Source organism: Sardina pilchardus, chromosome 8, assembly GCF_963854185.1.
Source record: "Sardina pilchardus chromosome 8, fSarPil1.1, whole genome shotgun sequence".
NCBI classification, from domain to species: domain Eukaryota; kingdom Metazoa; phylum Chordata; class Actinopteri; order Clupeiformes; family Clupeidae; genus Sardina; species Sardina pilchardus.
The window spans coordinates 8,169,061-8,196,916 of NC_085001.1; the positions used below are offsets into that span (position 1 = coordinate 8,169,061).

At 42.3% G+C, this 27,856-nt stretch overlaps 2 protein-coding genes across 2 annotated transcripts in view; both read left to right on the forward strand.

Moving 5' to 3' along the window:
* Positions 1–8,082: 8,082 nt before the first annotated feature.
* On the forward strand, positions 8,083–13,643 carry egr3 (early growth response 3). Its single transcript, XM_062542577.1, has 2 exons — positions 8,083–8,547; positions 11,869–13,643. Exons 1-2 carry the CDS (start codon positions 8,394–8,396, stop codon positions 12,975–12,977), a joined length of 1,263 nt encoding a protein of 420 aa, XP_062398561.1. The 5' UTR covers positions 8,083–8,393; the 3' UTR covers positions 12,978–13,643.
* Positions 13,644–19,340: 5,697 nt separating this feature from the next.
* bin3 (bridging integrator 3) overlaps positions 19,341–27,856 on the forward strand; it is a 49,107-nt gene continuing 40,591 nt past the window's right edge. The window contains exon 1 of the mRNA XM_062542578.1: positions 19,341–19,468. Coding sequence (XP_062398562.1) covers positions 19,461–19,468 — 8 coding nt within the window. The 5' untranslated portion in view covers positions 19,341–19,460. The remainder of the gene's footprint in view (positions 19,469–27,856) is intronic.

Sequence of the window (27,856 nt, forward strand, 5' to 3'; positions counted from 1 at the left end):
GTGCCACTCTCAGTGTTCAACAAACCAAGCATCCAGCCCACATTGTTATGTAAACAAATAAAAATCCCCATCTTCGGACCGCAATACCCAGCGTAGTGTGCAGTGTGAGCTTAGCGTGAGGTGCGAGCAGTTAAGGAAAGAGAGGCTGTGAAGCCGCTGGGGATTTTCAGACCATTTTCCAGACACCCAAAACACCAGTGAGGAAAGTGAGTTTACTATCACGCGTCTGAGTGTGGAAAGAGCTGTGTCTAAATCAGGGGAGGAAGTACGTCAGGGCCAAGACAGGAAGTGAGGGGTGAAACCGAGACCGCAGCGCAGCCGGAAGCCACAGTGGAACTTGAACCAAAATATTTCGAGGAGCTACTTCAGGCCAGGAGAAGCAGTGACAGGAGTGGGCACAGGGCTTTTGTGTGTGTGTGTGTGTGTGTGTGTGTGTGTGTGTGTGTGTGTGTGTCTTTTTGTCATGCTTGCATGCAAGCGTGAGTTTCTGTGTGTTGCATTTCTGTTTGTCAAATGCCATTTGACTCAGAATCACAATTCACATCTCTGTACTGAACTGAGCACTATATGACAGACACCAGATAAACAAAGTTGAGTGTTGAGGAGACTGAACCCACTTTGAACTCGTCAGAATATTCTGGAAACTGGAGGTGGGGTGTTGGGGGGGGTGAGGGGGGGGGGGGGGTGAAAGGCTGGAGAGCTAAACTCCTGTGCCTGACCCCAGTGTCCACTGAGATAGCACGGACCCCTCCGACTTCACCCGGGCCCTGCGTAGGGTCAGTCCCACAGACCCCCGTCTAAGAGGGATATCGGTTTTCAACCAGCAGTTCCCCTCAGAGAGGAACTAGGTATCAATACTCCAGATGTCTGAAAAAAAGGACGGATTTACAAGAGGGACTTTGATGTGCTGATGATCAATGTGGGCTGGTGGTTTCATTGACCCCACTGTGGTGCCTCATCGTTGCAGCGGAAAGATGGAGAAGGTAGTCAGGGTTCTTTGTTCCTTTGGTGGTTAAGCCGGCGTTGGTAGCCTTGCCGGTGCCCCCTGTATGAACTCTGAGAAGTCATTGATCACTTGTTGTGCTTATGCGTTTGTTTGGTCTCACAGACTAAAGCAGCCTAAGCTCTCACACGCCAGTCTTCCACAAACAGAATGCACACTGAACTTCTGCATAAACACCACAAAGTTACTCGAGCTTCGAGAGCAAGCCACTCTCTCTTTCCAGTCATCTCTGCTGTGCACCTCGACATCTCAACAAGAAAAGGTGCCTTTTTAGCAGCTTCACAGGCAACAGTTCATAAACAGACATTACAAACACAACAACAGATTTAACGCTGATACATACTAGATGTACAGCACTACATAATATGACCGTTTCATGGTGCATGTACAATCTGAGGAAAATAGATCACACTTCTTATATATCTTATATGCTCTGGTCTAAACACATGTCACATATCCTCTGGCCTAATGGTGGGCATCTGGCTTGAAATGTCCATGTGACGAAAAGTAAAAAGAAAATTGAGGGTGCTGTCCTTTTTCCTATCTACAATTGCAGTATTGTTTAGTGTGTGGCATGCAGTACACTGGCACGCAGACGTCACATTTTCTTTTCCTCTACAGTTGGCACATTTAAATGGATTGAGCACTAAAGTATGCAAATGCATCTCTACATATGCATTGCGTTTCATAAGGGGAAGGTTATATGTTTAAAAAAACACCTTGGCCCTCATAGTAATACATTTATGGCAGCTTTAGCACATTGGGAAAAATGTAAGCATATTTCATTTTCAAAACACAGCCGCTTAAAGCCTCCCTTGACACACAAAAAGAAGCATTTAATAAATGTCTAATTTATTCCAACTATCGTAATTAAAGAGAATCAGTATAATCTATGCAATTGCCTAACCGCAGAAAGGTGGGGAAAATATGCATAAACATTTTACCACCATGATTCGGCTCTGCTCACATTTTTGGCAGGTTGAACTTCGGGTGTGGGATAAGGACTTAAGGATTTGCCATCCTCCTCAACAATTTAGGGAGGAAATATCGCAAAGTCGCAGCCATCAGCAACGGCACAATGCTTCACCAGGGGTGTCTGTTTCGACACCTCGGCAGGCAGGAGCGCACCCAGCAGGGCTGTCCCTGAGCTCACAAGAGAGTGCACGGGCTTGTCATTCCCACTGCCCTGTCCGACCAAGGTGCCAAGCTGTCCGTGTGATTGTCACCCACTCACACTCACACGTGCCATTACTGGTGCCAATTCTCACAAATTCAAGAGTGCAAATCTGTTTTTTTTTTGGTGTGTGCTGAAAGTATTTTACACATGTCATTCATCTCAAACACAAGCCCTTTCCTCTTCCCAAAATCAGTGTACCTCATCCTTATTCCAGCACTACCCCCGATCTGGATATAAATTTAATCCCAACCCTGTGTAGCCATTTCATGTGCTGCTGTATATCTGTTGACCTACAGTACATCCCACTGACACATTGTTTACAGATACAATATTGTGATAGTTTTCTCTTTCACGCTTACACCACTCCACATATAAACTGCGCCATAACTTACTTTTCTTGACTTAATTATGATTGTTCGTTTAAATAATGACTTTTCTGCTTTGTCTCTCTTCTTGCTTTCACTTGCATCTACTGAAATGCTACTAGTACTCTTAAGTCCCAGAGGCACTTGAATGCTTGAAATGTCTTGCCTGCAACGTATTGTCAATTAAGAAGTGTTTAGCAGATGAGAGGATTTACTTATAAATTCAAATAGCACATTAACTTCTGTGTTGATAGTAGAATTGGTAGCTTTTATTACAGAATGTTTGACTAATCTCACAGAACACAGAACTCAGAAGAGGCCGCAAGCCCCAGACCTTTTGTCAAGAATTTCTGTATTAATGTCTACTGTATGTCTGCCTTAAGCCCCGCTTGTATACAAACACTGTTATGAAAAATTATGTGAACAATAATGGGAAACAAACAATGATCCTGTGCCCCAATTTCAAAGCTCAACTTAAGGCCGTGATTGTGTAATTACTACCGTAAAAACACATCCCATAATGACAACCCTTCCGGTGAAGGACTAACTAGGGCACAGCGCTATATGGGTTGTAACAACAACGAGGAAAGGCAATTTGAATGGCCCCGCTAGTGCATCTGGAAAAAACACAACTTATTTGACTATATACCCCAGAGTGCCTTTGTGTTGTTTTTTTCCATGCAATAGTGAAATGTTGCAGATAGGCATCGCGCCCAGCCCGAGCCTCTCTGGAATCCCTACATGCAAACGAGACAAGGAGAACCTGGGCCTAGGTGATGTAACAGAGATTTCCAATGCCACTAACTGCCCCGGCTGATCCGAGGACAGTGGTCCCCTGTGTTGTGTCCCAGTTAATGTTAGAAAGTCGAGGAAATGCAAATGTGCCCGTGCATTTAGCGGGTGGCCTGCTCCCTGGTGCTGGGTAATGTTTCCACTCGCCGGGCTCTGTCGCGGCTTCCCTGTTGGAAAGTGCAGTGACAGCAGTTAAGCTCTCCCTCTCCTGAGTTCCTGTTCGGAGGGATTCCCCACGTTCGTTTGCATCCCTAAAAGAACAGGCGCGGGGAGTGTAGGCAAACATTAAAGAGGTGGACGGCTTTTTGCTGGCGCAGCATCTGGAACATATGTGGGGGAGGCCGTTGCTCAGACTCAATGATCCCAAATTATCAAAATATCAGGGGGGTTGCACCGTGCCGGGCCGGTGGCAATGGGGTCAGTGTTCGCTATTTGCATATTGGTGTTACAGGGACCATGCTGCTGTACTGTTCCATTGGACATTACACACATTTCACAGCGCAAGAGTATGGTTCAGAAACTCAAGAAACAGGATTTAAATTTGGGTCAGGCCTTTCACAAACAGATGAAGTTCATAACGAATTGGACTTTGATAAACCTACAAATTCTAGTCAACCCCTCTCTCCTATAACAATTACAACTCAGGGAGGATCTCCACCTGAATATAGTGTGTATACACACTAGCAGTCTTCTGATGTCTCTGGCTGCATTATAATCCTCGAGTACGCCTGTGAAGCCCTCCTCACACACAGAGGAGCACGCTCACGTGCATTCACCATTACTTTGGACCAGGGGTGTAGTGGTGAAATAAGAGGCGGCTCAACTATGAACTCTGTGATCACTGGAAGGTGGACTGTGCTGCCCTGCGGAATTGATTTTTAAAGGCAAAAGGTCACCGTCCAATGTTTATATCAATACCAGTGGTATTAAATAGTTCCTAGTGTTGATAAGTGTACACATTGTGGACAATGTGTATAATACAGTGTGATTTTTGACTGTGAAGAGTTGCAAATGGTGAATAAACTCTTTTGAGAGGTGGATAAACTCTAACAAGAGGTGCATAAACTCTATTCCTGAAATTTCAGAGGTGGATCAACTGTGTTTACTTGCGTTTAGCCCCCACTGCAGCACTGCTTTGGACTGCACAGAAAACATAAACACAGTCAATGACTGGGCATCACTTTCGCAACAGCTCTAAGTGTCCTTAAATAGGCCAAGGGAACACACATTCAGAGGGTAATCAGACACCCTTATATGGCAGAGAGGCCCTTCTTTTGAACTGTCCTTTTGTCACTTCAGCAGATCATGCGCCATGTGCAGCATAGCATGGATGACTGAGCCTGACAGAAGCACGGGCAGCGCTGCATACGTCATGGAGGAAAGAGACGACCTCTGGTTCCTCTTTTTATTTTCTTCTAAAAACGGTCGCATTCAAATGACCATGCATCCATTTTCATTTTCAGCGGCTCCGTGGCACTCGGTGGAGCTCGTGCTGATTGTTTTTTCCACAGGTGTGTCTCTCGTATTTTCCACTCGTGACCACCAGATTGTTTTCATTGCGTGGGCCTGATTACAATTCTAGATGAACTTTGTTGCAACATGTTGCTGCCTCACAACTTAAATGAGGCATAAACATCAACATTGTCATTTATTACAATTTGTAATTAAATGAGCTCAACATTAATTAACCTTATGTTTGCCCTTACTGTTTGTTATGCATAGTGTTACATTATGTTTTTGACATCGCTCAAGGACCAATTCCACAAAATGTAAAGTATAGCTGATAATGATTAGATATTATAGTGTGTTGCACATACTATGTAAGTGATCCAAGACTAGACTATGAATACCAGACTAGACTGTGAATCTCATTGAATACTAGGCCTTATCAAGATATTCTACAACATCTGCACCAAACTCTCAGCTGCCGCACCTACACACAGTTTAGCAAACCACAAAGATGAGCCGCCAGAGTCTCCCCTGGAGTGTGTGAGTGTGTGTGTGTGTATGTACTATGCGTGCATGTGTGTGTGTATGTTTCTGAAGCCCCCTAACCACACTGCATGAATCAGTCGCTCACCCACACACTCTATTTTCAGTTCATTAAGGAGAATCTCACTACTAATACTATTACTCCCTCCATGTGTTGGTCTCTGAGCCAGCCTGTCTGCCGTGCAGCACATCTCCCTGGACTGGCTGATGCGGTAACAGGCCACACTCAAGGAGGCCCTGGGGTCTGGCCCTCAACTAGCGGGCAGATTGGTGATACATGTTGATGGAATATTACCTAGTTGCTCTCTGAACACACACACACACACACACACACACACACACACACACTGAATTAAGGGACTTTCAGGAGGATGAGAATCAGTGTTCAGTGCGCTATGACTTAAAGGAAAAGTCTTCACTTTTTTTGTACATCATCTGCATTGCATGTCTTTTTGTGTGTCCTGCACATACAGTAGGCCGTCATCGTCTATCAGAGCCAGCGGTGGAATGTAATCTTTCTGCATATTGCATTAACTTCCCCTTACCTCCTCAATGGGCTTGCTCACTCACTGACCAACTCCAGAGAGCGTTTTAGGCAGAGGGGCCCGCTGAGAGGACTGGAGTCAGATTTTTGAAATGCTAGTGATGTACAGCCTACTGCAGCCCCCTTGGAGCTCCCAAAACCCTGGTTGCATCACTCAATTTAAATGGATTTGCTTGTCAATGGCCTCTTTCCTGAACTACAGAAGGGGAAAAAGAGAGCATTTTCAACAACAATTACAATGGCACTCGTATCAGGTACTGAATAATGTCATACAATCTATGGCAATACAAGAGCACATGAGCCATATGCAGTCTCTTATCTTTTTTCCCCATGGAAATAATGATGTAGCACATTAACAGAGCAATAATTATGTGTGGCTTGATGAAAAAAGTTTGGGTGTGCAAACTCAAACAATGCAACACAACAGGCAACTCTACTGGGGGAAAAAACTGGTTGTGGTAAGCAAACTTAGTGACAATGTGCAAAGGACGTTCTTATTATTTTAGAAGAAAAAAGATAAGATATTTTCTCTCTGGTTTCTAAATTGGTGAAATGGGACCCATGACGTTTGCCCTCTGTGGTTCCTTTAATGGCTGTGGGTTCCGATCGCTTTTCCACTTTGCCGTTTGCTTTCACCGGAACTCTTAACCAAATAGAGACAGTGAGGGGCGGGCCCGGATAAACTCCTTATTTGGAGTTTCCAGTTCAGCGGCGAACTTAGCACTGTGAGCCAAAGCCAAGCCTGCGGATTTACAAGGCGCTTGCAATATTTACAAGCGATTAACTCTGACAGTTGCCGTCTTTGTAAGCCAGTGCAACAGTTGCTGCCTCTGACTTTGTATCTTCATCTCTTGAAAAAATAAAAATATATACTTATATATTTAATTTAATTTGCATATGTCAACAAATGTGTTTTTTTTTTACATCCCAGGCCATCACAGTATTTTCCCCAAGCGGTTGTAGGAGTGCACTCTTTCAACAGAAATGAGTCTCTTAAAACATGAGGGTTGCACACTGCTGCTTTGGACATATGAATCATTTTCAAAAGCTTGAAGCAGACTGCCTGTGGATCAGCACATTTATACTGTAAAGTGTTGTTAATGTAACGTAGAGCTTACTGAGTACAGTGATGCCTGGATATTATTAGCCTCGCCATTTATTATGTCTGTTAGAATTATTGCCTCCTGTATTAAGATATTAAGCGCACGTGAATGTCTGCCCAAATGTGCAAACTGGCAGTGCATAACCTTATTTAATAAGAAGACACTGTCTGAATAAAGGACTGCCAGTGAATACACTAACACTAGCCTTACTGCGTGGGAAGAGATGATCTGGTCACCGAAGGCGCTCTCTCTCTGTGTAGGTTATGGGATGGTGGTGGTATGGGATGGTGGTGGTGGTTTACTTGGCCCTTGCCGGGTGTTTTGAATCAACTCACAGTTGTTTTGCTGCTTAGTGTGACCTAATCTTTCAAATTAGTAGACTGTCTGTGTATTTCAGTAGCCTATGTTCACATTCCAAAACGGCATCCGTAGTAGGCTACTGAGTGAGCGACATAAGTAAGCGCTATCTTGCAAAATGTGCACACAATAGCACAACTCATCAATTAACAGAAAAGTAAATATGGGTGTGTTTCATGAACAGTGCATTTTGAAACGGGACGTTAAATGATTACGTTTTCTCTACTTACTGGTAATGATGAGTCTATTTAACAGACCTTTTATATTTTGGGGTCGGCAGTCTTGCAGACAATCACTGCTGCATTGAATGCACCCTCATCATATTGCACCTGCACATGGAAAGTGACACAATAGGCCTATTGAACTTAAGTTTCACACGCGTCAATACGCACAAGATTCGCACCAAACAGAGGCGACGAAGAAAATTTTCGCGGATGGTCAGTAACATATTTAACAGACTTCATACCCTCAATACGCCATAAACAAATCACAACCACATAAACTGTATAGCCTTAAAACAAAACAAAAAAACAGCCCCGTACGTCCGCAGAACAGGACCGCTCGGCTTTCACCAGCACTCTTCCTGCTCCGGACTCTAATGTTCCACTATGAGGTGCTTCCATTGGTGACGTGTGGCGCACGATCTAGCTTTGTGTATCCATAAATGGTCATCTACGTCACAGATTTGTTCCGTCCCCCTATTTAATACAAGTGAGCGTTGGAGTTCCCTGTCTAAGCAATGCCCTCAGCAGTCAGCGCTCCACTAGTGCAATCACCATCGTTTCATTGATCCAGAGACTCTAAACATCCCCACCAAACGAGACAACAAACTCTTTATTTAATTTATAATAAGCACGACTGAACTTACATGTCTCCATTTCAACGAAGAGGTTCCAAGTGCTGACTTGGGTCGGGGAGTTGGATACAGCATTACCAGGGATTTGTTCTCGCACTACCATCGTCATTGATCACCTTCCATCGCACTGTCAAGAGAGGAGACTGCGGGTGTATCTCAACGGATACCTTCACGCTGTCATTAATGACAAACTGAATAACTGCTATGACAGGTAAACTAGCGGAGAAGCTCCCTCTTACCATGAGCAGTTTAATTAATACAATTCCTGACAGTCTTTATCCAGAGGAGGACATTCCGACTTCTATGAACATTTTCACCAGCACGGATTCTATTTCCCACTACTCGCAGATGAACACGGGTAAGGACTAAACTTAACTTGTATCTTAGAGCTATGGTTTTGTTTGTCTTTGTTGTGGGGCTGTTTGCGTAGTTCTCAGTACGCTCACAAGGCAACAGTTGTCTCCAAGCCGGGCGCGCTTCGCAGGCACCTGTTTTGCGCTCCTCGCCGCTCTGTACAAGCGCTCCGACGGAGCGTAGGCTATCTCATTTGCAATGAAAGAACATTATCATTACTTCGGAAGCAAAGAATCATTATCATTAACACATGTTGTCAAGTCTGTTGTGTTGTATGACTCAAAATACACAGTTACTCTTTAGCGCGGGTGATAGTTTTCAAACCTCTTCTGTTGACAGGCAGGGAATGACAACATGGATGTAGCTTACTCATGGCCACTGTCAAAGTCGTAGGAAGATGGTCCATTTGAGCGATAACATGGTAAAACAGTGGTGGTGCTCACAATCGAAACCGTGCACGCCTGTTGAAATGTTGCCTAGATGTAATGTTAGAAGTTGAGAGAAGTCAGGAAAGCGCTGATTACAATTGAGGATTTAGTGTTTGCAACCCGCAACAATGGTATGGCAAATTATTGAACTGGTCGCGATGGGGAGACAGTGAAATTTGGACACTGGCAACTGTAGCCTATCTGCAATACTTGGCAAAGGAGAGCCGTTTACAGACTGAAGCATCTCACGTTTATTTTGAGATGGACAAGATCGAGAGTCTATGGCAATCCGTAGGATTTAGAGGTTTATAGTTTACTGATATAACGTCACATCTATGACTTGTGTCAGTCACTACGAAGATCTTCAAACTTCACTCAAAATATCTGCATTTATGGTTACAAGTCGATAGACTTAACGCACTATTTACTTAACTGACACACACACACACACACACACACACACACACACACAGTGAGAGAGAGACACACACACACACACACACACACACACAGTGTGTGAGAGAGAGAGAGAGAGAGAGAGAGGGAGAGCGAGAACGAGAACGAGAGAGAGAGGCTTGCTCACACTCATAAACTGTACCTCCTTTTCTAAGGATCATTAGGCTACTTGGTGGATGGGGGTGGGTGCTGTTGTAAGTAAATAGATAAATAAACGACTAAACTTTTTCTTGTGGAATATAAATAAATAGGCCACGTTTTCCGTCACGACTAATGGCCTCACTGAAAATATCATCAACAGCTTATGTTTCATATAAATTCGGTGGTTTGTTCCAAATCGAAGGTTCACTGAGTTCACTGATTATATTAGATGTCTATGATGACCTATTGATTTTATTAAAACAATTTTTTTAAAAATTGTCCTCAAAATATAAGCAATATCAGAGATGTCATTTCAAAAACAAAACTAAATGAAGACTAGACCATGCCGCAAAAATTGTGCTCAAAACCCCCCTTAATAAGGATATTTCATTATTTTTTAGCAAATCAAAAAGAAAATAAATAACATGACGTAGCGTACTACATCACATTTAATGAGATCAGAAAACATTTTCCAGCTTATAAAATAACAGGCTAATGACTGTTTAAAATGACTGAAAATGGCTTCGCGTTATTAACAGGCAGCCTGTGATAAGACGCAGCTATGTACATATTCTTCTCTATTTAATTGGTAAATCATGGGAGTTTAAGTCACTTCTGAGAGTCATGGAAACATTTCCGTCAAAATTATTAGCTGACAAGCCTCTATCGATTATATACAGACAGGACATCTGACATGTGAACTGACGTCCTTCATACGCAACTGCTATGTGCGTCTGGCTGAATTTATCTATAAAAATGACATCGTCTATGAAATCGATCGGTTTCGTTGTTTAAATCACCGAGTAAATTATTCTGATTTTACTGATTTTAATTCATCAAACCAAGTGTATCTGCTCTTTGACCGCCGAAGCCTCGTAATTTATTGACGCTTAATATTATTTGAATGACAGCTATTTAGGTTGCAATTCTAATTTAATATAGGCTAAATATTTATATTTATAAAATATGACAAACATTTTTCTAACAGGATAAATACTTCAAATGAAACATCTTCTGATTTCTTCATGTCTGTTTAGGATGAATTTAGAAGAGCAAAGGCAAACTTTTTTTCCCCTCTACTCCTTCATATGCCTAGCCTAAATATTTATTTCTTAAGACTTTCATTGCCTTAATTGCAACAACAATTACATATTTTTAAGAGCAATGAAAATGTCACCGTTAAAATGAAACGTTTTTTCCAAAGTGAAATTCTTAACAATAAGGGATGAATGACAACCTGCCATTTCACAGACACCATGCTTTTTGTGTTGAATGGATGCAGACACTGCCTGCAATTTTGGTTTTGTTTGTTTCACTGTGTAGCCCACCAGACGTAAGCTAAAGCCCTGCTGAAGAAAGAGAGCAGTTGCAGTATATTTAACACAGAGGTTCTGAGTTAGTAGCTACTACCACTGCAGGTTAATGCCTGTCTGATGTCAAATTTGACTCTCAAAAATGTATGTTTCCAATGAACTGATTGAGGTCAGACCGCAGGCTGCACAGTGGCTGTTTCACGAGGCAACACAAACCAAGTGCCATCCGACTGGTGTCTTCGCTTATGCACACGAGCAGAGAGAAGGCGACACTCGGCTCACAGAGAAAGACATTAGCCGGACAAAAAGGGATAAAGTCCCTAATACACTGAGTCTCTGTGATAATGAACCTGCGTGAGATAAGAGTTATATGTGGAGCCGGTGCCCTGTTGTGAGGAAACCCAGGGACGGCCGAGGCTGCTGCGGCCGCACTCCTGTGGGACTGCCTATGGTCTCATAATCCGAGGGTGCATCTGAAACTTGATTTACGGGACCTTGTGGGAAAGCCGAGAGTGAGGAGGGCGAGAGAGAAGCACACCACGTTAGAGAGAGAGACAGAGGGAGAGGGAGAAAGAGGGAGTGAGGGAAAGAGAGAGAGAAAGAGAGAGAAAGAGAGGGGAGGGGAGGAGGGTATACTCACTTTGCTCCTTGATTCGGTCGGCAACTTTACTTTGTGTCAAAGTCAGATATGCTGCTTCTAAATTCCACTCATCGATTGGACGTCCGTCTTTCACTTTATGGGATTTCTGTTTTTCTGGATGAACAGTCAGCTGAAGTAGGGCGAAAAGTTAGAGTTTGAGATGAACCAAGGATTCCACTACAGACCAAGCAAGTCAATGAGTCACAGTAAACATTTACTCTGTGAATGATGTCAAGCATATGACTTTACTTGAGGATGTTCGGCTCTTAACAAAACAATCTAAAGTCTAAAGTGATATTTGTTTGTTGATGGCATTCCTTCTGAATTTCTCTCCTGTTTCTGTGCAGATAATATCATGGATCTGGGCATGGGGAGCGAGAAGGGATCGTCCGAGATCCAGTACGGCTCCAGTTTCCAGTCCAATCGCAGTGGCCAGACGGTCACCTACTTGGGGAAGTTTGCGTTCGACGCGCCCCCGTCGGGCGGGATCGGCGGCTCGGGGTGGTGCTCCGACAACAACATCATCAGCCTGGTGAGCGCCGGCATCCTGGGCGTGTCTCCGTCTCCCGGCAACCTCACCACGCAGACGTCGTCGTCGGGCGGCAGCATGGGCGGCCAGTCCTCGGAGATGGAGCAGGTGTACGGTCCCCCGCTGCCCGCGTACTCCACCTGCAGCGAGATGTACCCGGACCAGGTGTCCTTCCACCACAGCCCCGCCACCAGCACGCCCCTGGCGTACCCGGGCAACGACTATCACACCACTTCCAAAGCCCCCATCGACGGCAGCCTGTTCTCCATGATCCCCGACTACAACCTCTTCCACCATCAGGGCGAGGTTGGCGTCATGGAGCACAAACCCTTCCAGACCATGGACCCCATCCGGGTGAACCCGCCTCCCATCACGCCCCTGGAGACCATCCGGGCCTTCAAGGACAAGCAGCAGATCCACCCGGGCTTCATCGGGGGGCAGCAGCACGCGTCGCAGCACCACCAGCCCCCCCAGACTCTGACGCTCAAGCCCATCCGGCCGCGGAAGTACCCCAACCGGCCGAGCAAGACGCCGGTGCACGAGCGGCCGCACGCCTGCCCGGCGGAGAACTGCGACCGGCGCTTCTCGCGCTCCGACGAGCTGACGCGCCACCTGCGCATCCACACGGGCCACAAGCCCTTCCAGTGCCGCATCTGCATGCGCTCCTTCAGCCGCAGCGACCACCTCACCACGCACATCCGCACGCACACGGGCGAGAAGCCCTTCTCCTGCGAGTTCTGCGGACGCAAGTTCGCCCGCAGCGACGAGCGCAAGCGGCACGCCAAGGTGCACCTCAAACAGAAGGACAAGAAGCCCGACAAAGGCGGCGCCGCCGGCGCCTCCACCAGCCACAGCTCCCCACCCAGCTCCTGTGGAAGCGGAGGGACAAACAGTGGCAGCATCATGACTGTCACTACCTGTGCGTAGATAGGGCTCGTAGGGGGAGCTCATCTCATACAAATAGACTGGCAATTTACTACTGGGGCTTCTCTGTTTCCTATGAAAAAACAAAAAAACAAAAAAACAAAAAAAAAATCAAAAGAAAGACAAGAAGAAAAGACTTTGAAAGACTTGTTTCCTTTCCTTCGCCAACACCCCTCATCCATTTTTTGTTCTTTACAGATAATATTCTTGCCTTCATTTTAAGGTGACTTAGGAGGGTCGGCTCTAGCTTTAGAGCACATGGGTTGGGGAACTGAAGGGGCACTTCAAGAGAGCACTAACTGATTTGTGGACCTCTACAGTACGTCTCAGAGTGTAGCCTACTGCGCTCTGCCTTTTGTATTTTGAACATTCTCTGCCTGCAGTCTTCAACAGAGTAGTGTGCAAGACAATATTATTTCAGTCAGGGGCTGCGGTTGGCCGTCAAGTAGTAAAGGTACAAATTACATTGTGAAATGTATCAGATGTATTTTTTTATGGGACTGTCTATTTAAAAGTGCAATCATTTTTGTTTGCTTTTTTTTTTGTTGACTGTTTGCAGCACTTTGGTTGTTGTCAATTGTTTAAATAATGTTTATTTTTTACTATCATTCCATCAGTTACTTGTTTTTTTTAATTTTCTTATGGAGTGTGCCAAATGTCCTGAAATTCCACCGACAACCAAGCTATAATTGGTCCTGGAATTTAGTCTTAACATTAGAGGTCTGAGTTATTGAAATTTTCCGGATGCTTATTCAAAGAGCCTTTACAAGTACAAAAACAGCTTAGATGGTCAGAGACAGTGCAGTTACGCCACAGTGGTCATATCCATTGGCTTTGTACTGGCACCTAGAAGTCCCATTACTGTTTGATAGGCATTAAGTAAAGCTACTTTCAGTGTAGTGTAATTTATTGATTCGCTGCATGTGCCAACTGATACACTCCAAACTAATGATCAGCAAAGTATCCATCCAGGTCGAATTGGTCTGTGTGATGCCCAACAAGTTTAAAGGTGCATTATTTCTAAATAATTCTTCTAATATAGAAGATACAGCCTTTGACAAGAAAGTGCAATACCAAATGAAAACAGGCCTTAAGCATTTGCTGCCTGATCCAACAGGAGTCAGAGCAAAGTCCTAATTCTAGAGGTCAACTCATAGAGCCATTCCACGGCACTTGGGCATCCCACTTAAATCTCCAATATTCTAAAACGCCTTTCTCATTTTTGCTGCTTTTTGCCTGCATGCATCTAGTATTAGTAATACTGCACGTACTGATGTTAAGGGGCTGCAATAGCAACAATGCATCAACACAGACATACTGTATGTAGTATGCATCTAAGGTTGAACACCGGGCACAAACATAAATAATGCCATATTAGATATCTTTTTGAGTGAAATGTGTTGAGTTGTATTTTTTGTTGCCACTGTGGCTATTTTCTGGAAAAATTAGTGTACGTAGCTTCTCTTACTGGATACAATGCACACTGTATCTCCATTGCACATACAATACAGAACTGGTTTTAAATTAAATACTGTTTAGAAACAGATGTAAACATCTTGCTAGGATTACATGCTGCAAATACATTGCAGTCAAGTGTTGGCTTAAAAAGCCACTGCGTTAGCTTTTATATATATATTTTTCTTTTTTGACAGCTGATGCCTGACAAACTACACCAGTGCCATCTAAAATCATTTGGCTACATTTCTCATGTAGGACCCAACTCCAACTTAATGTACTTGAAAAGGCCACAGTCACTATTCTGAGAACATTTAGGGCGACCCTTGAAATTTAAAAAAAAAATGTAGGACAGAATTTTTGTACAGTTAAATATATGATATTACACATTTTTTTACTTGGAATGTAAAAGACCATGTGCTCCAGTATTACATTGTGTTTGTGTACTTGTGTGCATATGAATACAGTTGTATTCCTAAACACACATTTTTACATGGACTGAATGTTTATGGAGAGGGTATCAATTTCTTTCTGGAGACAAATTGTTGTGTACATACTTTGTATTGTTACTTGTGAGTTTGTGTGCCTGAGAGTGGAGCATTGGGGCAGTTTAAAACTTGATACATCCTCCATTTTCAAAATAGGTAATATAATTTGTTATGTGCTAAACTTTTTTTCATAATGACTTGGAAACACCAAACAATGTGCTAATATTACAAAAATAAACGGGAAAAATAATCTAAAAATACATGTGTTGTGTATCTTGATTTAAAAATTCCTTAGGATGGCAATGCATGACACACATCAACTAAACACCCTTGGTTTACATAATGTTGGCATGGCATAGCATTTATTTGTAATATCACGCCAGTCTATTCAGTGACATCCAATTCAACTAAAGCAGAAAGTGAATAAAGTTCACCTCATCTCAACATTTTACACCATGAATTGTAGTCTACCAACGTCAAACAGGATGAAAAATTATAGGCCTGCCAAAGTTAAATACTTCAGTGACTTCCATTCCATTCGACTTCAACTCATACATTCAACTAATAAGTGAAAGCCAACCAAATCTCCACTGCCCTCAATGCTCCAGTCTAATTTACAGCCACTAATCTCTCTTGTTGATATGTCTGTGCCAATGAGCTGACCAAGACACCACGATAGGCTATGGCAGTAGGCTATATGGCAACGACCCATTGCTTGGTCACGTTGTCATGTTTCAGAACGACGCCTCTGACTTCATACAAAACGTTAGATTTAATGCAATTACCTGGGGTTAGTAGCCTGGCAAGGCAAACACGCCCGGTGTTCCTTGTCTTGCAAGAACCGGTATCCACTCTCTGGCAGGTTTCCACCCCAGTTCCAATTAACCAGACGCCCAGTGGCTCTGCCGAATTTTCTGTCAGTCGAGTACGCAACCAAATCCCCTTGCACTGTGTGCAATGAAAACTGACTGCTTGTTTTCACAAGCGTAAAATACAAACTTCATGTGACACACACAGGCCTGTTTTGAAGTCATCACACTTTATGTTGCAAATGGCACTTCATGATTTCCTAAAGCCTTTTTAAATACTAGCACATCTAGCAGCATAAACAAAACTTAGGCCACAGATATGTGATCAAATGGAACAATTTGTCAGAGGTTTAGCCTATCCAGAATGTTTGGTATTATAGAGTGGTTGCATTTATTTTGAAAGGAAAGGTGGAATTATTCATCCCATTTATCGGAATTTGCCTGAAGCCAAAAGTTAAATCTTGGCAGCTGTGATCCTGTATGCAGAGGAATGGTCTTTAATGTCAAAACTGTGTACATTAGCAAGCATATCTCGGTAATCATTTCACTCTAATTGAAGGAATGGGAGGCAAACGTAGAGGCTGGTTCAGTTCTCAGGTGAAAAGGGCAAATATAATCTATATGAGTAAACATCAGATATCTCCAAGGATTTACTATGAGCTATAATAGGTCTTGGTTAGAGGGTGTCATTTTAGCCTATTCTGGTTTGTACTGATGTCTTTATTTCTGAAGCAGCATATGTGGTATGGGAAATAGCTTTTCTCCCCCCACATATATGAACAAAAACAGCTTCTGGCTTAATTTTGCTTATTTATTTATTTTTGCTTTCTGGTTCCGCCAGGAAGGATCAGAGAGAAAGGCCAACTGTAAAAATATCCAAGGCAGTGCTCACAGATCATATAGCTGGCCCAGTGGATTTGCTGCTGGCTTGTGTGAATTCACATTTTGATTTATGGGAAAAGAAACCTGTTTTTTAGGAGAGCTGTGTTTAGAAAGCCTTGTGAAAAGGTGGAGGATATTCTTTGAAAAGAATACAATAGCATAGAAAGTGGTCTTCGAAATTGCTCCCTCTGGCACCTTGAAACACATGCCATGTCATTACGCTATGACCCAGGAGACAGAATGCGTTGGAATGCATTGTGCGAAATTTCAATTGTACACAATGTCGTAGACTTCATTCCTCTGAAGATTTAGGACTTATTTTTTTAAGGAGAATCTTTTGCTGTATTTTTTTCTTTCTGTCTAAAATTCCAAAATAGGCCTATTTCCGGCCCCATAAAAAATACATTTTAGATAAAAAATGGTCATTAAATTATTTGGTCATGTAATCAAGTCCTAAGGAATACAATATGACCACAGTAGGAAACCTTCACGTAAATTTAGAAAACCTGTCATACATTTACATTGTAGCCATAAATCTTTTAGGGATCCGTGCATCCAAGAATAGTATCTAAGAATAGTATCAATAATTGGAACAGTAGTGTGTTTTGTGGAACTACAACTCCATGAAGAAACAGTAAAACTAAACAAGGGATCCTCAAACCTAATCCCATGTAAAAAAAAAAGTATTATGACTTTCAGAGGCCATCACTACCTGATAAATCTCTCTCTCTCTCTCTCTCTCTCTCTCTCTCTCTGTCTGTCTCTCTGTGTGTGTGTGTGTGTGTGTGTGTGTGTGTGTGTGTGTGTGTGTGTGTGTGTGTGTGTGTGTGTGTGTGGCCGGCCGGCCGTGTGTAAGTGAGAGAGAGAGAGAGAGAGAGAAAGAAAGCGCCCATGTAGAGACAATATGTAAGAGTGTCTGTATAGTGTACGTGTTTCAGTTTGGGTGGCAATGGTGCCAGAGAGCTCTCCACTCATCCACCCGCAAGTCTCTTGTCTCAACCTGATTGTTCACTATTGGGAATCGGCCAGCCGCCAAACTTCACAATCCTCGTTTGTGCCAAATTGGGTCGCAAGCTTGGATGATTACGGACAATATTCGATGAGGGTTTCGCGGAGGCAACAGAATGTAAATGCGACCTCAGTCAGTGTTACGGTTCAAGCCTGGCCTGCTCTGCAGCCTGTGTTTATTTATTTCATTCACTCCCTGCAAAGACGCTTTTGTGCCAGATCATTAAAGGCCGAGAGTAAACTCACACCGCACCAAAACCTTAGCCTCCACTGTGCGCACGCCATTCAGAGGACCCAGAGCTCAACCTAGCTATATGAACTATGAACTGTTATTAATTAAGGCAGATGAAATTCAGTATCTGACCACACTGAACTCCATTTTGGATGTGTTGGTATCAGATATTATATAATAATGCATTATTGATCACAAAATGTTTTTTTCCTAATGTGTTTGTTTCTTGATGTGTTTTCAATTTTATCCATATTTTATAGTTTCTTCCATGTTTTCTTGTTTGCATGTCACTGCACGGAAAATGTTTTGTACATTTTCTTTGAATCAACCTGAAAATGAATTATGCATGGAACATATTAGTAATAATAACAATTACTCACAATATTTTTTTAAAGACAAGCCAACAAACTGAGAGAAACATTCTTGAATTCATAAGAAAATCCATGTTTGAGCCAAAATAAGACTTGTATGTTAAAAACTTGTGTTATACTTTTATTTAATGTCTTTCGACTGCCTTATAATAAGGCCTTTACTCTCTGGATATTGTAATGAAACAATTAACATATTTTGTGTAAGGAAAAATTACATTTCCTTCATTGTTCACTTGGTTTCTCAGTTTTGTTGTAATGCAACTGTTTTGTTTTTATGCTGTGAAGCACTTGAATAAAGAAAATACAATGTTGTTATTTGTGTACCATTTGCACTGTGATTTAAAAGGGTAAATAAGAAGAAACTAAATATATTGTGTTGCTGACAATACATTCTCTCATGTGTCTGTTTCATTAACTTCTACAGGCTACATAGCCTTAGGCCCTATTGTAGGCTATTTTATAAAGTGACCTGTAAAAATCACTAAGGCTATAGATCTTCAGAACGCTAACGTGTTTCAGACACCAGTAAATTACCAGATGGGCTATAGCTCATTTAAGGTTTAAGACTGCATGCGAAATAAAAGGGTCTATTTGTGAATACAGAAATTTATATTTATCAAAAGTATCATTCCTCACTCCTGTGGGTCTTCCACTCCAGCAAACCACTCTGAAGGCAGGGTAATAAGCTGATGTGGGCCATAAAGAAAACAAATGGACAGACTTACAGAATTGGGGAAACATAGAACGAAATAGCCCATACCAATTAAAATGCACATAAGCTTAATGGAGATGACCTAAATGAATAAAGTCGTCACTTACCCTAATGCAAACTTAGCCTACCCCTTCACACATTGGCTATACTTGACAGTGGCAAATCAACCTTTCCATCAAGACTTCATAGGCTACCTATTGGGAATAACACATCCGTGTAGGCCTAGTCAACATTTCTTATCTCCAAACTTGCAAAGTGCCAGTGATCATCACATGAATCACATATAATGTTAGCAGTCCAGATAGAACCAAATAGTTTCGTTTTATCAACGGTCTCTGATAAAACCACGTCTGACCACAGAGCCCTCTTTGCTTTCCGTAGTTTAAATCCACCTAACCTCTGACCCCTCGTTGAGGAAAAGTTTTGCACTTCCTGGATACTGTTCGAGTGTTTGGATTTCCTCGGGGAGATGTGTTTTGGGGAGACAAAAAGCACAACCTGAATAAATTGAACCAAACCCTCCATCAAAATGAGTTGGTACGTACTAAACGGTGAACCTCAAACTCCAACACATCCAAATAAACGATGTTACTTCTTGTTTTCGTTTTTGCAGCTAACAGCATTAGCTTAGCAATAGCGCAGTTGTAAATTAGCACTGACGTTACCCTGCGTCAAAACACCGCAAAAAGTAATGATGTTTTAGATGTTGTAATTCCAGGTGTAAAACTATCGTATGTGCATATGGTGTGTGACAACACATTTTTATAATTTCATAAAATAGCAAGGAAGCCGTAACTTTAGCTTCTTAGTGTCTGCTCATGGGTCGAATGCTAGTGTGTTGTGCTAGTGTTGCTACCTTCCAATAATCTCTTCAGATTACGTTTGTAAGAACATTTTAGCGAAATGAACGGTGACGTATGGGATTTATGCATAACATATTTCTACCTATAACGTTTTATAGTTTTGAAAAGTCACCCAATGCCAAGTGGTTCGCTTAAGGAATAACACAGTCCAGTCATGGTAGCAAAGGACTGGACGAGTGACAACTTGAAACCAGTAAATTAACATGGCTATGAAGTCGTTAGCCTGCTAGCAATGAAGGCTTTCATTTGCTCATATGAACAGAAAATGGAATGATAACCATACCCATAGATCAGGGGTCTCCCACAAAACGTTGACAAAATGGACATGGTCGAGAGCTCTTCGAAACAGGTGGGGACCCACCTGTTGGAGACCCCTACCATAGATGATAGCAAGCAGGAACAAACTGTGTTAGACATGGTTTGTGCTCTTTCAGAATTGACTTTCCACAGAATTCGACTGAAGTTACAGAACTTATATCGACAAGACTCCTATTACCATAGTTGCTTTCCTTATTGATAATAGTATGGAATACGTGAACAGCCAGTTAAAACAATCGCTGATTGTTTTCAGAGGAACTGTGATGACATGTAGGCATATTGTCTATTAGATGTTACAACAATTGTATCGCTATGATTGATTTGCTTTGAGTATTTAGGGCTGTGATCCGTCTGAACCAGGCTAGCTCCTCATACCCTTTGGAGAGCTACTTAGAAACAGGTGGGGAGCTACCTGTTGGAGACCCCTGCCATAGATGATGGCTCTCTTAGTTTATGCTACTTAGGAATTTACTTCAGGCAGAATTTGACGGAAGTTACAGTTACTGAAATTATATCCTACAACATTTCTATTACCATGGTTTTCCTTGTTGAACAGCCCGTTAGAGCTGTGATGACATGTAAGCTAGGCATATATCGTATATTAGGCCTATTCGGCCATGTTTGATTTGCTTGGAGAAATTAGGGCTGTGATCCATCTGAGCTAACCTAGTTCAGATTTGTATAATAGGAGCAGCATACTGTATGGCTCATGTAAGACTGCAATCACTGGAAAACACATTAGCCAAATGAAGGGACAATGTTTTGCTGTCCATACTTTCTCCACATACATCTCCCCATGTCTTGAATGGAGGATAGACTATACTCATGTAATCCTCATTGTTTTTACCAAACTGGAAAACAGACTTGGAGGCCATGGTTTAAATGGTGAACTCGTATTGTAAAATTAAATATTGGTGTGATTGGCTAACTAATGGCATTACTATGGTTAATTAATGGTGGCTCACTAGGAAAATTGAAGTTGCAAATGCACTGTTCTGTTCATAGGCAGAGTGTCTGTTAAGTCTTGTGACGTTCAAAACTTGTAGAATATAATCAGCATCATTTAAGTACAATTTCCACTGTGCCTGTTGTGAAGTGTGTTTTCAACTGCCTAGGTCTCAAACACGGCCTACTTTTCAGTCTTCGAAGTACCAAGGCAAACTTCCAGCATAATCGGTTTACCGAGTATTTTTTGGATTGCACATTCTTGTCTTGGTGGTCAGCACAGCAGTTTGAAAGCCTGTATCTTGCTCTTCATTCCCATAATTTGACCACATCTTCTGCATTGCATTGCCACACTCCCCAAGACAAAGCCTTATGTTTCAAAAGCATTTTTTACACGTTAAGACACGTTAAGCTGCTGAATGTGACGTTCATGGTTGATAAAAAAAAAAAAGCAACTCTGAAAACATAATTGGCCTCACATCATTGCCATTCTGCTGACAGAGACAGGATGATGGTAGTGTCATTGGCATTGCCATAATATTCATTACGCATTGATTACGTTGGGAGTTGTTTCCAGTGACACCCCTCTTGTTTCTGTAGTGCGTTATAAGTAAGACCCACATTTACAGGGTCAAAAATCACCAGGCGACCATCAGTGGGGTGAAGCCAGACCAACGTCACCCATCCCAGCGTCAGGATCATTGGCTGGCTCGGGGGACAACACTTCAACCAGCACGCACTGCCAGCTCCAGGGGTCGAAGGTTAACCAGGCCCCCGTGAAAGGGTCCATTATGACCCGGTCTAACTGGCGAATTCCAGGCAGGCCCTCTCTCCGAGCCCATGACGTGGGCCCAGTGACTCGAGGGTCATCGGGGAGAACAATTGGCCAGTTCCGTCTCGTCAAGCGGCCCTCTGTGTTCTGCCGCGATAAGATCCCCCCCGGCCCCCACCCCTCCCACCCCCACCCCTCCTCTCTTTTTTTTGTTTTTTTGCAAGCGACGCGCTCTTCACAGTTCCGCTAGCTGGGTTTCGCCGCTCTGCCTGCCGGTGGCTGCGCTCGTTGCCTGCCTGCCTGCCTGCGTGACTCATCCCCATCCCTTGCCTGCGTAATTGCTCCGCTCCGCTCCGACAGAGCCGGAGCTTTGTTGCTGAGGCTGGGTCTCGCACGTCCAGAGTGGCGTCTCCTCGGCCAGATCTGCATCGCCGTGAACGGGACACAGTGTTCGGCGCTCAATAAAGAGGTCTCTTTAGGACGCACTGCAATCTTTTGTAACCCCCCCCCCCCACCCCACCCCCCCGATCTACTTTAATACTGCCGCTCAGTTCCACATCTGTTGCCTATCTTGTGTTGTTCCCTAAAATGTAATATCTCTCAGAGGCCCTCTTTGGATGCCTCTCTTTTCCTTCAATGTCTAGTACTCCATTGTTTCATTCATATGGAATCATTCATAATTGTTTATTTTTTTCTCTTTTTTGCCTGTGTCTTTTTTTCCCTTCCTGAAGACCTGAGTTTTCAGTCAGGACTCATCTGTGTGTGGGAGACTGCTCTGCTGTGCTCCATTCAAGTAATTTTTTTTTCCATTCATGCTGACACGTCTGAGTGCCTCAGTCACATTGCTTTTTTCATTGGGGAGACGTGTCGATGTCGATCATCTTGACACACTTGTCTCCCAGCTTAGATTATGCTTCTAGATACCTGTTGATCAGGTCTTCACCTTAGCATTGTACAGAGTACAGAGTTCAGTCACAACCTCTGTCATCCGATACTAAATCTTCGACACATCTTCGTGCATGTAGCCCTTTTTCATTCTGGACAGTGGAGGCACTCTGCATATTGAGTATAAGTAAAACATTGTGCTGCATTGCACAACAGATAGGCCTGTTCGCTTGAATGCCAAATGAAGTCTGGCTATGGCTAAATGAGGTTTTAATGTCACCTAACAGGCACAAACTACCAAAATACTTTCAACATCAGATATGACATCATTGTCAGTCACTATATAGCTAGGTGATGTGACATCACACACGTTCTTTAATTGGTAGTGTTGATGGACAATGCTGTAATTTCACCATTTAAAAAAGGACTTTAATTACTCCCTGTCTTAAGTCACCTTCCTTGACATGGCTGTTTGGCGCCACTTGTTGACATTACGTGCATGCATTTGATGCAACAACAACCATGGTGTGATCTGGTGTCAAAATTTAACCAGGATAATTATCATCATGGCACTTATTTTAAGATTCTCCTCTAAAAGTAGGTTAATTCATGTCATTGTTATACAAACCTGTTCTTATACTGCGAGGCAAATGATGCAAAGTATCAAAACAGCTGTAGTCCCTTTGCTCTGGCCCTCTGTCCACGGCAAAGACCTGCCCTTTCCTTGTTAGTCTGACCTTTTGTCCTTGTCCATCTATGAAGAAACTTTAAAGAAGCCTTTGGTTGTATTATTTATTTATGTAATTTATATATGTCCTTGTGATTTACAGTTTCTTTTTAGTACTTTTTAGGTTTTATATTAAACTGTACAAGTAAAGTATGAACGGACTATGAGCTGAGTAAAAGGCGTCTTGTTATGTGTAGACACTTTCTGTTCGTTTGTGACTGTTTTGTGGTCTCAGTAAGGAACTTCTGTTCATCATTAAGCAGCCATCAACACTAAAAGGATTAAATTGCTGCGTCATATTCAATGACTAATTGTGATTTTTGCACAGACAGAAAACCAGGTCATTTGTTTTGCTATTCTAACATTTGTTTTAAGCAATGTGTTGTCATCAAGTTCCCCTTTAAAAAAAAAAAAAAAAAAAACAGCTTTTATTTTAATGATAGCATAAATGGAGAATGATGTGGAAATATTCTAATTTTCAAAATGTCTGTGTGCTCTAAGCTTACAGTACCAACGGTTTTAGTATCTTAAGAATACCAAGCCTAGGCTTGGCTTGATCAATGTGATTAGTCATCCCAGTAATGACTTGTGTCTTTTAGCGCCCGTGGCAGAAGTACGCAAGCGTTACTGGTGGATGAAGCACCATAATGACCTTGTGACGCAAGGAAAGCTAACTGCTGCCGCTCTCCCCGCTCTCCCCCAGTCACTGCATGCGTGGGGGAAGCATTGCCGGTGCGCTACAGTTATCCCTGGCACGGTGGCAAGGGTCTACCCAGGGGGCATGGGATCAGGGCACGCAGGCTAACCCCCGCTTCCGACCATCTGAGGGCGTCTACAAAAATGTCTCTGTATGTGAAGAGTCATCCCAGACCATTCCCACAGAACGGGAAGCAGAGGCAGGAGCGTTGCCATGCGGCACACAGAAACTCCCTCCGCTCCACTCAACAGGCACTGGAGCACAGTAATCCACATGCTGTTCAGCTGCCTGCACAAGTCAAGCGCACTTCTCTTGCCTGTGTTGGCTTTGACTAGAGGTATTCTTGAAGCCTGTAGACTAGTGATCAACCAGACGATTACTTGGTCAGTCACTGATGCACTGATACACACTGATGTAAGGTGTAGTTAGAGGTAGAGAGTTCAGTTGGCCTCATTTCTTGCCAAGGCCTCTCTACCACTTTTAACTGGCTTGATTGGGGGTCATTCCACCTCAATTCAACAAATGCCTTCTGCTTGACCATCTCAGATTTCCTTCAAAATTGTACCACCTGAAGAGTAACCATTTAAACTGACTTAGCCAAAATATTAGATTGGTATACCTAATACATCCAGAGAAAAACGTTTTTGAACATGGTACCCCCCTTCTGATTTTTGGCACATTGGCGCCCTCATCTAAATCTGCAGCAACGTTCAGATGTCATTATCTCAAAAAGTATTCAAGCTAAAGACTTCAACTTTTCTGGGAATAATGCTTGCTACCTATAGATTCCACATATTCATTCGTAGGCCGTATGTATTGATACTGACTGTGTTTCAATCTTGTGAAATCAGAAGAAAAATGGCAGATTTTTTTTCAACCCCCACATTGGGTGCTCCATTACACAATTTGTAAACAAAATGTTTGACAAATGGTTATGTCTCTCTACAGAAGTGTTTAAGCTGTCTTTGAAAAAGTAATTAAGAGGTGTCTATATTGCTTTTTTGTTGGAAGTATTGTAACACAAAACTGAAAAATAATCAATTTGGATGATATTGTATCTCCCCATTACAGAGGTATGACACGCTATACCAATGAATTGAACACATCTCCAGAAAGAGTATGAAATGGGCTTTCATACTGTGAAATTTCAAGATGGTATTATGGCTGCAGTTATTAAAAAACATTTTTTTAAATATTGGTCTATTACAACAATTAGCGTTGCTATTTGTGCTATTATTTAATGATTTCATAATTCTTGTCTTATTCCTAAGTATCAGATGTTTATGTCTCATACTGTTAAACATTTATATTTTCATTTACTTGCTGAGTGATGAACTAATAAAATATTTCCTGTATTTCCGAAATAAATTGCTGCTGTCACTATTGAATGCCACTAGATGTCACTGTTCATGGATATCAGCAATGTGTTGTTATAGTAGACCAATATTTCAAAAATAACATTTCAATAACCATAGCCATAATACCATCTTGAAATTTCACAGTCTGAAAGCCCATTCCATACTCTTTCTGGAGATGTGTTCAATTCATTGGTATAGCTTGTCATACCTCTGTAATGGGGAGATACAATATTATCCAAATTGATTGTTTTTCAGTTTTGTGTTAAAATACTTCCAACAAAAAAGCAATATAGACACCTCTTCATTACTTTCTCAAAGACAGCTTAAACACTTCTGTAGAGAGACATAGCCATTTGCCAAACATTTTGTTTACAAATTGTGTAATGGGGCACCCAATGTGGGGGTGTGAAAGAAATCTGCAATTTTTCTTCTGATTTCACAAGATTGAAACACAGTCAGTGTCAACACATACGACTTACTAATGAATATGTGGAATCTATAGGTAGCAATCATTATTCACAGAAAATTTGAAGTCTTTAGCTCGAAAGGTTTTTGAGATAATGACATCTGAACTTTGCTGCAGATTTAGATGAGGGCGCCAATGTGCCAAAAATCAGAAGGGGGGTACCATGTTCAAAAATGTTTTTCTCTGGATGTATTAGGTATACCGATCTAATATTTTGGCTAAGTCAGTTTAAATGGTTAATCTTTAGATGGTAAAAGTTTGAAGCAAATCTGAGATGGTCAAGCAGAAATTTTCTCTAAAATCCGTTGAATTGAGGTGGAATGACCCTTGGGTGAATTTTGTATGTTTGGTCTGAAGATCATCCAATCTTTAGAAGAATGGACAAAATCTGTGACCTGTGAAAACGCTCTCCTGATTTACAACAAAATCCAATATGGCGGACAATCCAAAATGGATTATATTGACGTCATGTATGTTGAACATGGCTTGAGCCAAGGATCCTAATGGTACCTCAGTTTTTAAATAATGGTTCAAAAGTTACATGCATGGATGCAGCTTCAACTTTGAACCATTGGTGGCGCTAGAGTGTTTGAGGTGTAATTGTGAAACTTGGTGAAATGAATCGGGGTACTGTCCTCAATCAATGTGCCAGATATCACAAGTTTTAATCGTGCGGTTCTTTGGGCTGCCATAGACTACAATGACATGGAAGAAGAAATATCTTTGTAGCTTCGCTCAGCCTCCATTTGGAGTATTTTATGTTGACTAATTCATTACAGCTCATCCGATTTGTCTTTGTTTGAAAATTTCATATAAAACACATTTAATTGCGGAATCTACAGGTTAGTGTTAAGTTGTATAAGTGTCATCATGAAATATGTTAATATCATCATGAAGTAAATTCATTTTCTCAGCTGACATTCATTTTGACACTGCATCTGCCAATAGTGGATTAAGGAAAGCAAGTTCTAGGCTAGTGTATGAGGTTGTGTATGGCAAATGGCATTATACTGGTTAAAACATTTTCCTTCTCTCTGTGTGGGACGTTAACTCTGTAATCTGTCAGAGAGTGTTTCTTAACTTCTGAACTGTCTATTTTTTTTTTTTTTTTTCGCTGCTCTCTCTTCTCTTTTTTTTGTCGATTTGCCACGTCTGAAAAAGCACTATTAGGCAATATTACCCATTGCGTCACGGAGTCGCGTAAGAGAAACAATCAGTCTAAAGCTAGATCTCCTCTGCTGGAGTTGTGAGATTACTTGTGAGATAACTTGGCTTATATCCTGCTGCTGATGCATTTCGTTTGTAGTTCTATGAGTCATCTCTGTGGACTTGAGGAATTTAAGTGGGTGACTCGGCTAAACGTAGTTTTCCATGATGATGTTGCCTTGGCAGATGTATGACAGAGGTTAAGGTACTTTTCCTGCTGGAATAGGCCATTTATCCTTTTCTCCATTGGTCTGCGTTTCAGCTTTGCCAGAGCTTGAGTATCTTCGTGTTGCTGTAGATTCAGAGACATTGTGGTAGTTGTGTTGTACCAATTATTTTTATCGGGTTGTTTTTTCCCTATATTTGTGGCTTGGGTTGTGTACACAATGTCTTTGTTTTGCTGTTGTGTTCAAATATAGACGCACAGTCCCCCCTGTAGATGAAAAGTGTGTGTTCCTTGTAAGAAGGGGATGAAATAGGCTACAAACTCAAGTTGTAGCCTACTTTCATGGGTTGGACTTGGCGCTTTGATTGAGCTGTCATGAAAGGGGAGTGACTGACACACACACACACACACACACACACACTCTCTCGCACACACACACCAGCGCATTTACACACGCAGAGTTTATTCACACCCTTTGCTTTCCATCTCATTAGTGCACACACCTTCGCGTTGACGCAGCTG

What these genes read in the sequence shown, in the direction of transcription:
- egr3 (XM_062542577.1), top strand. Translation starts at nt 8,394, where the DNA reads ATGACAGGTAAACTAGCGGAGAAGCTCCCTCTTACCATGAGCAGTTTA. An exon ending in CTACTCGCAGATGAACACGG is followed by an intron (nt 8,548 to 11,868) that starts GTAAGGACTAAA and finishes GTTTCTGTGCAG; the next exon opens with ATAATATCATGGATCTGGGC.